The sequence below is a fragment of the Chrysemys picta genome, chromosome 1 (genome assembly GCF_011386835.1).
Source record: "Chrysemys picta bellii isolate R12L10 chromosome 1, ASM1138683v2, whole genome shotgun sequence".
Taxonomy (NCBI): domain Eukaryota; kingdom Metazoa; phylum Chordata; order Testudines; family Emydidae; genus Chrysemys; species Chrysemys picta.
In genome coordinates this window covers 162814700-162831549 of record NC_088791.1, presented here as the reverse complement: position 1 = coordinate 162831549, position 16850 = coordinate 162814700, and the positions used below count along the sequence as shown (strand labels likewise).

Below are 16850 nucleotides of genomic sequence, written 5' to 3'. Positions count from 1 at the left end.
TTCAGCCAAGTATAAGGCATGGTAACTATGTGTGTCTAATTAACTACTGATTATCTGGCAATTTTCTAGTTAAGAAAAACCATGTCAAAACTACAGTTATAATTTCTGTGTAAGTTTACAGACATCTAGTTTTCAAATCTATTTATTCAGTGTAATAATTACAGTAGATGAGCTGAATTTTAGTTGTCTAACAACTTTCAACCCAAAGGTCAGAAAAAGAAAAAGAATCCATATAAAGATTTGATACTGTACTCTGGAAGTGATTTCTGCATGCCACACACCAAATAAATACACATATGAAAGCTCTGCTTAACCACTTGCAACTCCACTAATTCTGGAGCACTTCTAGATCATACAATACTTCACATCTATGCCAACAAGACCATCTCTCATCTGGACTTAACTCAGTTACCTAAATCTGCACAACCCAAGTTGTTAAATCAAATGCTGCACATTTAACTTTTGTGCTAAACTCAAAAAATAACCATCTCCTGGACAGATTAAGTTAAGCCTGTTAGCCATTCACACACAAAACTGCTTACACTATCATCTCCCAATTCAAAGCAAAACAAAGCTGAGTTCACAATAAGCATGACTGAGCCCACGAAAACCTCATCTTGCAAAAAACAGAAAGCAGTAAAGTACGGTGGACGATTATCCAGAGCTCTCTTGAGCCTGAGCGCGGTTCCAATTGTTATTACCCCACCCTTATGAAGCACACTTTGTGATAGTCTGCCCCCTCAGGCAATGATGCAGCAGTTCGCACTTCCAGCAGCAGCCCTCTCCTTCCCTCCCTGCAAGGGCATCTCGCTGAATACAGAAACGCTGCCGCAAAGCACTCTCGCGGCACACTGCTCCCAGTCTCTGTATGAAGCCCACCGCCAAGAGGGTGCACAGCAAGCGATAAGCAGCAGCAGAGGCCTCGTTAGGTACTTAGTATATTGCGCTGGAAAGTGACATAATTGCTGCTGCGTTAATTTCTTTCTTACAACCGACCAATACCAAGTCCACTTTCCTCCTGTATTCCCCCATAACTCGTAATGCGAACAGGCCGTACCCCCTTTCTTTTCCAAAAAGACACTGAGTAATTTCAACCATACTGCCGACCCAGCTACTCTCCGCAAGAGCAGAGTTGGGGGGAGTGTAAGTCTCCCACACATGGCTACATCAAACCACAGGTGGGTCCCCGTGCTTTAAGCCCTCGCTCTCAGTAAGAGCAGTAGCAGATTCAAAGTAAAGGCGTGAAGGGGTCGTGTGACCGCTTCGGAGGGGACAAAACGAGCTTTCCACGGCAGGGAGGGAGTCTGAACAAGTACACCCCCAAAGCAGCTACCCCTGCTAGCAAACATCGGGGGGGGGGGAGAGAAGAGGAGCAAGCGTTCAAGCGACAGCATCAGAAACAAGGAACATTTCTACACCTCTATGAAACACCGTCGCACACGTGCAGAAAACCCACCCCGTCGACTCCCCCAACACACCCGGCTGTGCACGCTGTACCGCTAGCTCCTATTTCTCCAGCCAAGGGGCGAGAGGATCAAACAGGCAGACCTCGATCCCGACTCCACAAGCTGGTCGGTATCAACTCGCAGTGTCAGGGGGGAGAGAAAGGACCCCAGACCCGCAAATAGCACCCAGCCCCCCGGGCTGTGATTTACAGACCCACGTGCTGAGCTGGGCGGCTGCAGTTACCCCGCGCCCCGCTTTATGCAGCGTCAACTCGGCTCCAGCCACCAGCTGTTCCGAGCCGGAGTCTCTGTTTTTGGAAGGGGGGTGGCTGGAGCCTCACTCCGCAGCTGGCGCCGCGCCAGGCTCCAGCCCCACGGAGACACCCCGGCTGCGCCCCGCCCGCAGTAACGGTCCCGCCGCCACCGCGACAAGTGGAATCTAAACACAACCCGCGCCCAGCAACAGCGCCCGGCCCCGGCCCCGGCCAATCCCCCCGCCGGGAGCGGGAGCAGCGGGCCGGGCACTCCCGCCCCCACAGACCCGTTATCTCTCCCCCCAGCGCGCACGGGGGGCTCTCGCCAGCCGGGCTCTTCCCGTCACACGCACCCCCGCCGGGAGCCACCTCCCGCCCCGCCCCGCGAGAGTCCCCCGCAGCCGCTGGGGTCGCCCCCCCGGCCGCCCCGCTGCAAAAACTTTCGCCGAACTCCGGCAACTGCCCCGGCCCCGCCCGAGGAAAAGTTTCACTCACCGCAGCAGAGGAGCAGCCCCAGCCCCAGCAGCCCCGGGCCGGGCAGCGCCGGGGGCCGCCGCGGAGGGGACGAGGCAGCATCCGCGGCGGCAGCGGAAAGTTCCCCGCGGGTGGGAGGAGCGGCCGCCGCGGTCCGCGCCATGCTCCGGACTCGGCTCCCAGCCGCCGCTACGATCCCAGCCCGCCCCGCTCCCCCGACCAGCCACCGCCTCCCCGCGCCGGGTCTGTGTGTCACTGAGCGGGGAGGCGCAGCGCCCTCCTCGGAACGGGCCGCACCACCCCGCCGGGGGGGGGGGGGAGAGCCGCTCGCTCCCACCGCCTCCTCCCCGGGGCAAACCGTTTCGCCCCCCCCCCACGCCCCGCTTTCCAATGAGCCCGCCCACACCAGGGCGGTGCAGCCCCCGCCGGCCAAAGGACTAGTCCCGGGAGCTGGGGGGGGTATCATGCTGTCCTCCCCCCGGGGGCCTATTGGTACGTCCCGTCCCTCCCCTCTCCTTCCCCTCCCCACTTGCAGCCGCCGGAGGAGGGCTGGGGGAAATCAGTGCTCCGCACTCGCCCGCTGACTGGAGCTGTCCCTCCCTGTGCTTCCTACCCTGCCGCCATCCTTCCCCCGCTGTCCCTCTTCCTCTGCTCCCTGCTCTCTGTCCTTCTCCTCTTCTGCCTTCCTTCTCCCCGGGCACCCTTCTCCGTTCCCCTCTTCCATCCTTCAGCCGGGTCGCCCCCTCCTTCTTCCGACCTTTCCTCCGCACTTCTCCCCAAGTTATTCTGCGGCTTGGTGAGCCCCTCATTTTAGGGGGTGGGAGGGCGGCTTTAGCCCCACATTGTAAAAGCCCACAGTCTACACTCAGGAGGACTCTTGAGCAAGCTGGCAGCCGTGTTTCCCCTGTGAGGGGATTCCCTAGGTGAGGCGCTGAAAGACACACAGGCACACCCAGAAACACAGCAAGAGAGAAAAAAGTGTGCTGTACAGCGCTTCTTCCATGGATCAGCTGTGGGACCACAGGGCTTCCTCATTACCAAGTCGTGACATAGCTCCAAGTAATCCACAACAGTGCAGCAAGTGACTACAACTGCTAAGAAATGTGTCTTCTCTTTGGAAATACTTCTAGAAGCTGGCATAAAAATGCTGTGGAATTACAGTGTTTTCAGTTATTTCGGAAAAGAGAGAGAGAGCCAGGAAAAAAGGATGCAGTCAGTTAGGTGATAGCTGCTTACTGGATTAACAAATACTTATTTTTGTGGGACATTACTGTCTTTTGATTATGCCAGTCTGGTTTTGACAGCTTTAAGTTCTGTATTTACACAAAAGATACACAATGGGCAGCAGCAGTACAAGCTTCCATACACTTCTCCATCAATGTGTCTAAACTTTTATTGGGGGCAACACTTCTAGAGGTGAGAGGATAATTTATTTTCCTTCTCCATTCTTTACTTGGCATCTCTGCTGAGAATACCAACCAGGGTACAAATCTGTGCCAGCTGTAAGGGTTGTTTTGTGATGCACCTGTCCTCCACAAAGTGGTCTGAGACTAAACTCATTTCACACAGTCCATCAAAGACATCATATGATAACAAGTTTCATTCATTGCTGCTCTAGGGAAACAGATTAGAACTGGCATCAGTGAAAGGCATTGTATCATGTTTCCAATCCCCTTAGCCATCCAGATCTCTTAACAAATACTGTCTTTGAGGAGAGGCCTGTGGCTTAAAGATGAAGTAACGATATTTATAAACTATGAAATATGAACAACTCTTATGTTCCTCACATGGATGCTATGGCTACTTTTAAAATTTTGGCGCTATTATTTGCTTTCATGGGCCTGATCCTGCAAGATTTTGAGTAATTCCTGCTGGGTGCCAGTAGTAACCTTTAGTCTTGCTGACTTCAGTGGAAACGAAAGAGCTCATCACCTCTTATATTTGGACCCTTTGGGAAAAAGTACTGACGATAGAGAATTACTATGTAGTCTTTACATATGAGGTACAGAAAAGTTTAAGGATGAACCTAATGATTGATGATTTAAGCGTTAGAGAAGTACCATATGTTTTTATTATGCCTTATAATAAATAAAAGTTCACAAAGCTAAATAAAGTTTATACTGTAGAAACATTCAGATCATTAGGGTCCCTTCTTAAGGAATCTGTATTTTTGATGTCCAATAATATGCATTATTATTTAGCCCAATGAAAGTATCATATTATATATCCTGTCAGTTTTTCACAACTTCTTATTCGGTTAGTTATTTTTACTAACTATAAGCTAATCACAATTTCCCCTTTAGTCTTAAACCATATAACTTTTCCAACCATTGTTGAATTTTATATATTATGTATTATTTGAGTATCAGATATACATTTCACTATATCTATTATTAACACATTTGTAGTTCTTCTATCCCTTATCTGTATGCACCAAAAAAAAAAAACACCTAGGAATAGGCACAAATAAAGAAAAACCATGGTCTTATTCCTAAGCCTGAAAGCAATACACACACAACTCCTGGGCGCTGATTCTGGCAGTGCATAGGGGTCATAAAGGAGGCGCAACCACTGGGGCAGAACTCCTGCTGCACAGAAGTTGGTTAAGACCACCTAACGTTTTCCTATGCAACCTCTTCAACCCGCATAGCCCCAAAGTAGAATACATGTTGGGGCATGGGGCAAGAAGGAGGGTGTCAGGAGCAGGAGGCAGAGTATCTGTAGCACTAAGAGCTTCTGAGATTCTTGGCTGTGGCACAGCTGATAGGTTATCTGACTAAGGCTGCCATAAATTAGAGCAGACACCACTCAACCTAGAACCCAGGCAGTACAAAGGTGGCAGTGCAAAGGCTGTACCTTCTGTGCCTTGGTACAGAATTTCTCCCATTGATTTGAATGTAATTTCTGTATACAAGGTAATAGGTGTGTTGCCTGATTCAGATAAAAATACAGACATTTATGACATACAGGTTGAGAGTCCAGTTTCGATGAGGTCTGCATTTGTTTTCTTCATCTGTTTCTGGTGGATTGCCATTGAAAGACTTCATGGAAAATACAGCAAGGCTTTCATAAACGTATAAGCACCTATGCTGTTGAGAATTCTGGTGGAAACATTTCTATCATTTGATTTTCTAGTATAGGTTAGATACAGGCTCTACATCATGTACAAGACTGAGTAACATTAGTCAGTGATGGAGCTGAACCATCATGTTTCTCTAAAACCTACTCATGGGTTAAGTTTATCACACACTCAGAAAACTGTTCATCCAGTCTTCAGCTACACTGAATGTTCACTAATTAACAGGCCTCACTAATTTGTAACTGAAAAACAAAACAAAGATCAGGCAAAGAGTCGCTAGAGGCAAATTATTAGCAGCAATGGACATTCTACATTCAATAACTATTTTGAGTGTAAATTAGCATAACTGATGGGGGTTATTGTTAATCTTTAAAAGTTTTGCTTCTATAGGACATATCCTCAGGGGATGTAAAGCTGTACCCATGCTGTTTGGATTTGCACCAAAGTTGAGTGGATGAGAATCAGGAGAGCTCAGGTACAGTGGAGAATCTAGCCCAAACATGTGCAAACAAGATTGCAGCCTATTTTATTAAAAATAAAATGAATTAAAAAAAATGTCAGTATTAGCCTAGCTCTATTCTAAATTTTAGGGTCTGATTCTTCACAGTATTACTCTAGTTTTATGTCACTGTAATTTCATTGAAATCAGTGTAATCCATTACTGCAGTAAAATTGGAGTAATGCCAGTTGTGAATTAGGCACACATGGTCTGATTCTTATTTACACTAAGGGCTCTTCTACACAAGGAAATTGACTGGAATAGCTACAGCAGAATGATTGTACTGCTATAGCTTTGCCTGTATAACTCCGCGTGTTCAGAGCTGGCACTAGGCATAAACAGATTAAGCAATTGCTTAGGGCAGTGGCTCTCAACCTTTCCAGGCTACTGTACCCCTTTCAAGAGTCTGATTTGTCTTGTGTACCCCCATGTTTCACGTCACTTAAAAACTTACAAAATCAGACATAAAAATACAAAAGTGTCACAGCACACTATTAATGAAAAATTGCTTACTTTCTCATTTTTACCATGTAATTATAAAATAAATTAATTGGAATATAAATATTGTACTTACATTTCAGTGTATTGTACATAGAGCAGTATAAACAAATAATTGTCTATTAAATTTAGTTTGTGGTGACTTCGCTAGTGCTTTTTATGTAGTCTGTTGTAAAACTAGGCAAATATTTAGATGAGATGATGACCACCTAGAAGACCTCTGAGTACCCCAGGGGTACACGTACCCCTGGTTGAGAACCGCTGGCTTAGGGCCCCAAACAGCTCAAGGGGGCCCCCTATTATTAGTATGTGTTGTGGGAGGGGCATAATATTACTGTTTAGGGCCCCCAGTGGGCTAACACTGGCACTGCCCATGTTATAGTTTATTGTTCTTGTATAATTTGATAATGTTATTCGCCATTCTGGTATAATTACTCAGTTTCCTGGGGTTGACAAGTGCTAAGGCTCCTTTACATTTTCTTTGGTCAGTGTAAAAGGGACCTTAAAGTTACATTTAGTAATTATATTTACACCCACTTTAAGGCCCTCTTATGCTTCTAGAAAGGTGTAAGGGGCAGTAGTGTAATTGAAAAAGTATTCTTTGATATTTAGTATGCCATTTGTGACAACTGCTATCAAGTTGCAAACTGCATAAAATTTTCATTTTTTTACATTCCAAAATAACAAATTAGGTTAAGTCTTATTAAAATAAAATTTTATGCCTATTGTGCCTCTCAAGGCCCTTCACAAAAACAAGTGACTATGTCCATACTGGCCAAGGAAATTTTATCATATTTCAGTAGAAATGGAGCTAGCCAGTAGGTAATATCTTCTAGTGCCAAATTCATCCCTGTTGTAATCAAATGCCACAAGACTTAATTTGGTCCTTAGATTTTTAGAACATCACTAAAGGTGAATTTTCCAGAATAATTCCTTTTACACAGTGTAGTAGTTGACATCTATAAGGCCTACTGGCTCAATCCATGTACATCTATTGGTCTTGGCATAGTGTTAAAAATATATATTTTTTAAAAGTTGGAGGTTGTCCAGTTTAAAACAATCTTTGAGCTCTAGACATTCAGAATACTGTACCTTATTTCAAAACAATTTCCAGTATTTATTTTTTACAGTTTCTAGTTGTCGTTTCCCCCCCTCCCCCATTTCCCACCCTCTACTCCCCTCAAAAAAGAAACTAGCTTAATTAGGATTGGGGGTTACTGGCAGGTGTTTTGTCCTTAGACTTTAACCCTTTTGGTCATTTGAAAACAAAGTTCTGAAGCAGTGTGAAATTAGCTTATATGCATAACATTGATGTGACAGCACAAATTCCAGTTGGAATGAAGCACTATTCACTTCAAGGGGAATTTGTAAATAGATTTGTGACAGCACAATGTGCTTTTTTGAAAACTCTAACTCCCACTCTAATGGATGTGACGGTAGTGGCCTGGCAAAATTCATGCATCACCACAATGATGATCTTTAAACAAATAAACAAAAAAGCCTCTTTCGACATAAAAACAACGAGGAATCCTGGCGGCATCTTAGAGACTAACAATTTATTTGAGCATAAGCTTTCCTGGGATATAACCCACTTCATCAGATGCACGGACTGGAAAATACAGTAGGCAGGTATAAATATACAGCACATGAAAAGATGGGAGTTGCCTTACCAAGTGGGGGGTCAGTGCTAACGAGGCCAATTCACTTAGGGTGGATTTGGCCCATTCCCAACAGTTGACAAGAAGGGGTGAATATCAACAGAGAGAAAATTATTTTCTGTAGTGACCCAGCCACTCCCAGTCTTTATTCAGGCCTAATTTGATAGTGTCAATTTTGCAAATTAATTCTAGTTCTGCAGTTTCTCACTGAAGTCTGTTTTTGAAGTTTTTTTGTTGAAGAATGGCAACTTTTACGTCTGTTATTGAGTGTTCAGGGAGATTGAAGTACTCTCCTACAGGTTTTTGAATGTTACAATTCTTGATGTCTGATTTGTGTCCATTTATTCTTTTGTGTAGAGACTGTCCAGTTTGGCCAATGTACATGGCAGAGGGGCATTGCTGGCACATTATGGCATACATCACATTGGTAGATATGCAGGTCAACGAGCCCCTGATGGTGTGGCTGATGTGGTTGGGTCCTATAATGGTGTCCCTTGAATAGATATGCGGATAGAGTTGGCAACGGGGTTTGTTGCAGGGGTTGGTTCCTGGGTTAGTGTTTCTGTTGTGTGGTGTGTAATTGCTGGTGAGTATTTGCTTCAGGTTGGGGGGCTGGCTGAAGTGAGGACTGGCCTGTCTCCCAAGGTCTGTGAGAGTGAGGGATCATCCTTCAGGATACGTTGTAGATCCTGGATGATGTGCTGGAGAGGTTTAAGTTGGGGGCTGTAGGTGACGGCTAGTGGCGTTCTGTTACTTTCTTTGTTGGGCTTGTCCTCTGACTTCTGGGTACCCTTCTGGCTCTGTCAATCTGTCAATCTGGACACTCAATAACAGACTTAAAAGTGGCCATTCTTCACTAAAAAAACTTCAAAAACAGACTTCAATGAGAAACTGCAGAACTAGAATTAATTTGCAAACTTGACACCATCAAATTAGGCCTGAATAAAGGCTGGGAGTGGCTGGGTCACTACAAAAAGTAATTTTCCCTCTGTTGATATTCACTCCTTTTTGTCAACTGTTGGGAATGGGCCACATCCACCCTAATTGAATTGGCCTCATTAGCACTGACCCCCCACTTGGTAAGGCAACTCCCATCTTTTCATGTTCTGTATATTTATACCTGCTTACTGTATTTTCCACTCCATGCATCTGATGAAGTGGGTTATATCCCACGAAAGCTTATGCCCAAATAAATTTGTTAGTCTCTAAGGTGCCACAAGGACTCCTCGTTGTTTTTACTGATACAGATTAACACAGCTACCCCCTGAAACCTCTTTCCACATAGTTTCAAATGCATAAGATATTCTTTGCTTTCTGTTGTATAGTGTTTCTGTGCTTTGTTAACAGGTAGTTGCATTTCTGTGGTGGGTGAACCAATCCCTATTTTATTTCTATAGCCTACAGCAGGCTAACTGTGCCCATACACACACCCTGGCAAAACTGCACACATAGTTAAACATTTTCTGTACGGCATACTGTAAAAAGGTCTGTCCAAAACCTTTTCCTGGAAGGGAAACCCACAGAAAAGTCTCTGTGCGGGCTTTCTGTCACAACAGTAGTGGACAACAATCCAGCTGGGCCAAGGATTAAACAACATGGTCTGTATATTTATATGCATATGTCTCCTGACCTAGCAGTGGCCCCTCTGGTCAGATCATTCATGAGCCTGTTATGAGGAAATTAGTCCATTCACCACAATGAATAAAATTGGGTTCCTTGTTGGTAAATCATCTTTTTAATGGTATATATGTACACTTTGGAATCTTTGAATAAAAGATGCTTTATAAACATCAGTTGTTATTGTTGTTAACATACAATTAACATTAAGGAAGCCATAATTTTTTATAAAAGACAGCACTAATATTTTTATATGACCATTTCCATGCTTACTATCTGCAATATGCTGTAAAATCATCTGGATTGAACAGTCCTTGTACGTTCACAGAGAAATATCTCATAAAATTTTAATTGAAATAATAATTAGCCAATCTTAGACAAGAATAACAGACAGTTGTCTGCTATTTGGTGTTTCCAAATTCCAGTAGCCCAACATTTATCATGGTGAAGATGACCCGTTTTATTGTTATTTCAATGAAAGATGATCCCTTTAAGGAGAAATCTGAAGGCCCATTCACTACTTTTTACAGTAACTAGAATACAATTAGAAAACTGTGGTTCCCTGGCACACATAGTGGCCTACTTGTCATAGTTTATGCAATATCTTTTCTTTGTCCCAGTAGATTCCTCAAAGTTACCTTTGTGTAATGTAATGTAGATAGTGACGACAATAATCCTAACAGTACATTTCATAGCCATGGTCAGAAGTACATATGATCTACTCTCAAAAGACACTGAGATTCCCATAGTCTCAGCCAAATAATTTGAAGAATCACAGCCAAATAATTAAATTTCTTTCACATGCCTAACAAACAAAAATAAAAAGCAGGGAAATGGAACACTTTCCAATTAGATCTTTCTGATTGCCCTTTATCACACGGAGAAAGGGAACACGAACAGTGAGGAGTCATCTTGAAAGAATGATTACAAATCATATAATACTTCCCCTGTCTTCTTTCTGCTTTGCTTCCCTTTACCATAGTCTCTCTCCTTCTCTTTCTTTAACCATTTATTTGTAATTGTAACATTGTTACATCAATAAATAAATATTGATTAAGCTGATATCTTACAAAGAAAACAATATATATAAAATAATATAAGGTAAATATTTTGTCCTTAAAGTACTCATATTTCAGGTACAAGCTATCAATACTTAAGAACTAAAAGAAAAAGAGAGAAAGTCAGTAAAATTTATTTTGTTAACTTACATGCTTCAAAAACATTTAAGTGCAGTTGCACAATCAAAAAAAAAAAAAAAGCAAGAAAAAGACAATTAGCCAGATCCTGTGGCTGAGGAGTACTTGGTGCAACTGAGGAATGGTGCAAAGGCACATTTTGCACTCCACTTTGCAGATGCTGGTCCTTAACTAGTACTAGCTGCCACAGCCCTAAAGTGCAGTTATAGCAGTTGGGGATTGCTGGGGCATCCCTATACCACAGATTTTTGCCCTAGCCAATGCCATCTGCACCAGCTGCAGGGAGGGGGCAGTGTAGGAGTCTCTATGCCATCACTGTAACAATTGAGGATGGATTCATTTTGGAAGAGAGCCCCAGTGGGGTGGGATCTTCAAGGTTTAGGGCTCTTTTCCATCTTTAAGCAGCACAAAATGGATGGAGGCCAGGATGTCTCAGGATCAGGGTCATTATGATGGTCCCGAAATTCATAACAGTATGCTTGCTGCTACAATAAATGTTCAATGATAAAAGGAAAACAGTATTAAACCTGCTCTTCAGGGGATCAAAAAGTTCACATACTGGTCCCCAAAGAAAAAGTGATCCAAATGAGATTACAATTTTATAACCTGTATACACACTTCAGAATAATCTTCCAAGTCTCTTTACTAACTTGATTCCCCTCTTAGAAATGGCCTGTTTCTGAACCATTAAGAGGAAAGGGAATTTTGGCTTTAATGTCAATGGGAGCAGGACTGGGACCTTATACATCAGAGTAACTATTGGTTTCTGTGAAGTTACTCCTACTTTTTGCCTTTGTGAGAGCAGAATCAGGCTCAGTATCTTTCTGTGCAGCTTGCCTTAATTCTGTCTGTCCTTTGTTTACACTTCCTCGCTTCATTTTCACAACTATTTCCCTTTCAGTCTATTAATTATCAAAGTGTTTATTCTCCATTTTTAGAAATGAGAAAATTTTGGCTAGGTTTTGACCCTTGGCCCCTGTACCATCTTATTATTTTGCTCTCCTCTGCTTTCCCTCTGCCTAATGGTCCATTGCTTGTTAGGTACAGCAGGGATTCCACAGTGTGATGGAGTGGAGTAGTCTGACATAAAAATTGTGCCTGCATGTATCCTAGGAACATGGCTTGAATCTACAATGTGTAAAAGACACATCATCAAAGTAGGGTCACAAGGTGAATACAACAACATACTATATACCTCCTGCGCTCATCCATGTTTTGTACTTGAAGGCCATATTAACTTCTATGACTTCAAAACCGTGTGTAACACCAAAGCATGCTCAGAGTTCAATAAAAATATCATAGTTCAGTAAGAAAAATGTAGCTTTATTATAGTTGTACATTTCTCCAGTTATAGATCGAATAAATTGGAGTTTCTATTATTAATTTTTTGAATTGCCATAAAAATTAGCCTTAGGCTGGAGCAAACTCAAGGTTTCATCATGGGAATTAGCTTTCTAGCAAATTTTTAATTTTTCAATTTGATTCTTTTAAAACTGCATGAGTGCAAAAAAAGAAATGTTGGAAGTTTATTAAATGTTTATTTTTGCACTCGTGCATATGTAACTATGGTCAGAATTTTTCTCTTCCATTTTAAATATGACAAATGAATAGCCTATAATGTGATTTATTTGCTTCTGATATTCTGAAAAATTTTGAAAAGTGAAGGAAAGTTGTTAAAATGTAAAAACTAGTCACTACACACAGGCAGTATTTCTTTTCTATAGAGATTTTTAATAGAAGTTTTCATTAGGCAGTGTATAAATTCTCTAAAGACTTGTCTACGCACAAACTTGCATCGGTTTAACTAAAGGTATGTTTTTAAACCAAGTGAATTAAACTGGTGCAAATTTGTGTGTAGAAATTCGTCTTGAAGTTTAAGGGCTTGTTTACACTTGTATCACTTTAACTATACTGGTATCGATAAACTGATGGAACCCTTCTAGTGTGAATGCAGTTATGCTGGTATCAAGATGCTAATACCAGTATAGATTATTCCTGTAAGGGAAGGAGAATATGCTATATGAGTGCCAGGTACCTTTATAGCAATATAAAGTGTCCACACTAAGGGCTGTACCCATATAATTATTTCAGTAAGACATCAGACTCCAAACAAAAATAGTCATACCAGTACAAAAACCGTGTGTAGACAGGGACTAAGACTGGGGTATTTCAATTGACCATAACCCACTAAAAATGGATTGCTAATTCATTAAAAACAGATAAAACTAATAAAAGATTAACCACTGAAATCAGAGGGTCTACACTTGTATGTGTGGACTGCTTTCCTCTGCTGGTGGAACATCGGACTTGCTTGTAATACCATGTTACCCTCCCGTGACTGCAGCACGGATACAGGCCCCAGTTTGGCAAGGAATTTAAGCACAAGTCTAACTTTAGGAATGGGGATATCCCACTGAAATCAATGGGAGCACTCCCCTGCTTGAAGTTATGTACCTTGCTCAATAATAACAATAAGCTGAAATACTATTAAACAACACAAATGTTTCACAGGTTACTGCTAGTGCCTCAGAAATGTCCTTCAGCAGCAAATTCCAAGGGCTGATTGCATATTTTATTAAGGTATTTTTTTGTCTGTTCATTTCTATCCCACCAAGCTCAACAGCATGTCACCTGGGATCAACACAGCTGTAGTTGTTTTATTTTAGTCTCTGTAATTCTGTTTCAGTATATCCACCCCATCCTTACCCCTAAGCATAAGGTATCTCTTATTTTACACTGTGGATTCAGGAAAGCCTAACAGCCTTAAATCTGAATCTCCTGACTTTTGATGGTTATATGCCAATCTTAACGTTTTTCCCCATTCATTTCACTTTTGTACTCTAAAGTGCCCTGTTAAAGTCTGCTCTGCAGTGAAAGAGATAGATAGATAGATAGATTTTTTTGTGAAAAAGAACTTATAACTCATCCACACCAGTGGGGTTTCCGAAATGTGAAAGAAAAACAATGAAACACAATAATTCACACTTTGTATATGAAAAAAAAAGGCCAGTGTTTAGTTGTTCATTTATCCTCTGTGGTAGTTCTGAGTATAATGGGTGAAATAAAAAGCACAATTGAGAAAAATAGTTGTGTTAAAAAAAATAGAAATGAATCCTTTCTTTTATATAAATATCCATAACATTTTATTTATGGATCATATAGTCCCAAATATTACTGTCTCTCTCTTTCTCCACATATAGTCACTGTAAATAAAAATTACACACACACACAAAGCAGTGACATAGATACTGGATAAATTGCCAAGTCATTTAATAAAAGATCAGAGGGGTAGCCGTGTTAGTCTGGATCTGTAAAAGCAGCAAAGAGTCCTGTGGCACCTTATAGACTAACAGACATATTGGAGCATGGGCTTTCGGGGGTGAATGATGCATCCGACGAAGTGGGTATTCATCCACGAAAGCTCATGCTCCAATCCGTCTGTTAGTCTATAAGGTGCCACAGGACTCTTTGCTGCTTTTAATAAAAGATGTTTTTCATACACATTTGACCATCTCCCCCAAGCTTATTCCTACACCCCAAGCCTTAGAGCAGCTTCAAAAAGCTGCCATTATAAAAAGTTAAATTATCAGAACGTCTCCTTTTTATTCACAGCATTTGGAATCTCCCCCCACTCCCCTGGAAAAAAAATAAAATTTACTTAGCCATTAGAGGCAGGAATGGCAGTATTCAGACCTGTATCAGTGACAGCTTTAAGTTCAAATAACTTTTGACACTGCACGGTAAAAACAGGGGCCTTGATTCTCTGCTGCCCTGTACCATGCTGTGGAGAGCATTAAGGTATGTGCTACATTTATATTATTTTAGGTATGAGGTATATGGATAGTAAAGTATATATTTGGAGGTTTCACGGTAGCAGCCGTGTTAGTCTGTATCCTCAAAAAGAATAGGAGTACTTGTGGCACCTTAGAGACTAACAAATTTATTAGAGCATAAGCTTTCGTGGGCTACAACCCACTTCTTCGGATGCATATAGAGTGAAACATATATTGAGGAGAAATATATACACACATACAGAGAGCATGAACAGGTGGGAGTTGTCTTACCAACTCTGAGAGGCCAATTAAGTAAGAGAAAAAAACTTTTGAAGTGATAATCAAGATAGCTCAGTACAGACAGTTTGATAAGAAGCAAGTGTGAGAATACTTATAAGGGGAGATAGATTCAATGTTTGTAATGGCTCAGCCATTCCCAGTCCTCATTTAATCCCAAGTTGATTGTGTCTAGTTTGCACATCAATTCCAGCTCAGCAGTCCCCCATCGGAGCCTGTCCTCGAAGTTTTTCCGTTTTAAGATAGCCACCCGCAGATCTGTCATAGAATGACCAGACAGGTTAAAGTGTTCTCCCACTGGTCTTTGAGTATTACGATTCCTGACGTCAGATTTGTGTCCATTAACTCTCCTGTGCAGAGACTGTCTGGCCCGGCCAATGTACATGGCAGAGGGGCACCGCCGGCACACGACGGCATACATCACATCGGCAGATGTGCAGGTGAACGAGCCCCCGACGGCATGGCCGACGTGATCAGGCCCCACGATGATGTCACTCGAATAGACATGTGGACAGAGTTGACATCGGGCCTTGCCACAAGGATAGGTTCCTGGGTCAGTGTTTTTGTTCAGTGATGTGTGGTTACTGGTGAGCACCCGCCCCAGGCTGGGGGGCTGTCTGCAAGCGAGGACAGGTCCGTCTCCCAAGATCTGTGAGAGTAAAGGACCATCCCCCAGGATAGGCCGCAGACCCCCGATGATGCGCCGGAGAGGTTCCAGCCGGGGGCCGAAGGCGACAGCCAGTGGTGCCCTGCCACCTTCCCTGTTGGCCCTGTCCTGTAGGAGGTGACCTCTGGGTACTCGTCTGGCTCCGTCAATCCGTTTCCCCACTTCAGCAGGTGGGCACTGTAGTCCCAAGAATGCTTGATAGAGATCCTGTAGGTGCCTGTCTCTATCCGAGGGACTAGAGCAAATGCGGCTATATCCTAGAGCCTGGCCGCAGACAACGGACCGTGTGGTGTGTCCTGGATGGAAGCTGGAGGCATGTAGGCAAGTGTAGCGGTCAGTAGGTCTCCGGTTCAGGGTGGTATCCATGTGACCACCGCTTATCAGCACAGTAGTGTCCAGGAAATGGACCGCCTGTGTGGACTGATCCAGGCTGAGGCCGATGGTGGGATGGAAATTATTGAAATCATGGTGGAATTCCTCAAGGGCTTCCCCTCCACGGGTCCAGATGATGAAGACGTCATCAATGCAGTGCAAGCAGAGCAGGGGTGCCTGGGGACGAGAGCTAAGGAAGCGCCGTTCCAAGCCAGCCATAAAAATGTTGGCATACTGTGGGGCCATGTGGGTACCCATATATTTGGAGGGGAGATAGTGGTTTAAAACCTGAAGACTCTTAGCCCGCCCAGAATGTGGGAGGAAGGCCATTGGGAGAGGGAGTTGCCAGCTGGAGGTGCTTTGGGATACTCTTGCTGAAGTTACCAAGGAAAGTCCATTCAGACCCCAGAGACTGGTCTATAAAGGATGATTGAGGTCCAGGCTAATGAGAAGGTGGATCCAACTGAGAGAACATCAGACTCTGTGGTTTATGAAATGGAAGCCTGAAGTTTGATTTTCCAGGGCTTTAAAAGGACAGATGATTGGTACCATAGTCATTCATAGATTTTAATTGTGTGTAATAAATTACAAATTTATTAATTTAGTCTGGTGTGGAGCTGCGATGAATGGGGATTTCTTCAGTGGCCTTTGAAGAATTCCCCCCATCCCTACCAGGAGAACCTCCTTCTCTCCTTCCTTGTAACAATGGAGCAGATGGAGACATTCCCTGAGGTAAAAGTACCAGGTCAGAAGCTTAGTGATGGCAGCAGGTAACCAAGACCATCTCACAGAAAATCCAGGGTAGTGACACTTGGGCAGCCATTTATGGTTGTGCGATATGGGTATAAAATGCTATCATTCTGACCTGGTAGTATTTTATACCAACTTTGCACTGACATAAAGGACTACACATAAGGTTAAGATTATGTGTCAGTTATTTCTAGTAAAAGTCAAAGACAGGTCATGGCAGGGCCGTCCTTACCCATAGGCAAAGTACGCAGCTGCGTAGGGCACTAGGAAA

The 16850-nt window shown here is 43.1% G+C and overlaps 1 protein-coding gene across 8 annotated transcripts in view; it reads right to left on the bottom strand.

The window, feature by feature from the left end:
- NECTIN3 (nectin cell adhesion molecule 3) overlaps positions 1-16850 on the bottom strand; it is a 198791-nt gene that overhangs the window by 124622 nt on the left and 57319 nt on the right. The window contains exon 1 of one of the 8 annotated variants that reach the window (XM_005283612.4): positions 2195-2513. The exons of 1 other annotated variant lie outside the window; for it this stretch is intronic. In XM_005283612.4, the coding sequence (XP_005283669.2) occupies positions 2195-2336 (142 nt within the window). In that variant the 5' untranslated portion in view covers positions 2337-2513. Of the gene's footprint in view, positions 1-2194; positions 2514-16850 lie in introns of those variants that run through there. 6 more of the 8 variants (XM_065588388.1, XM_024103460.3, XM_065588394.1 and 3 more) reach the window with 6 other exon arrangements.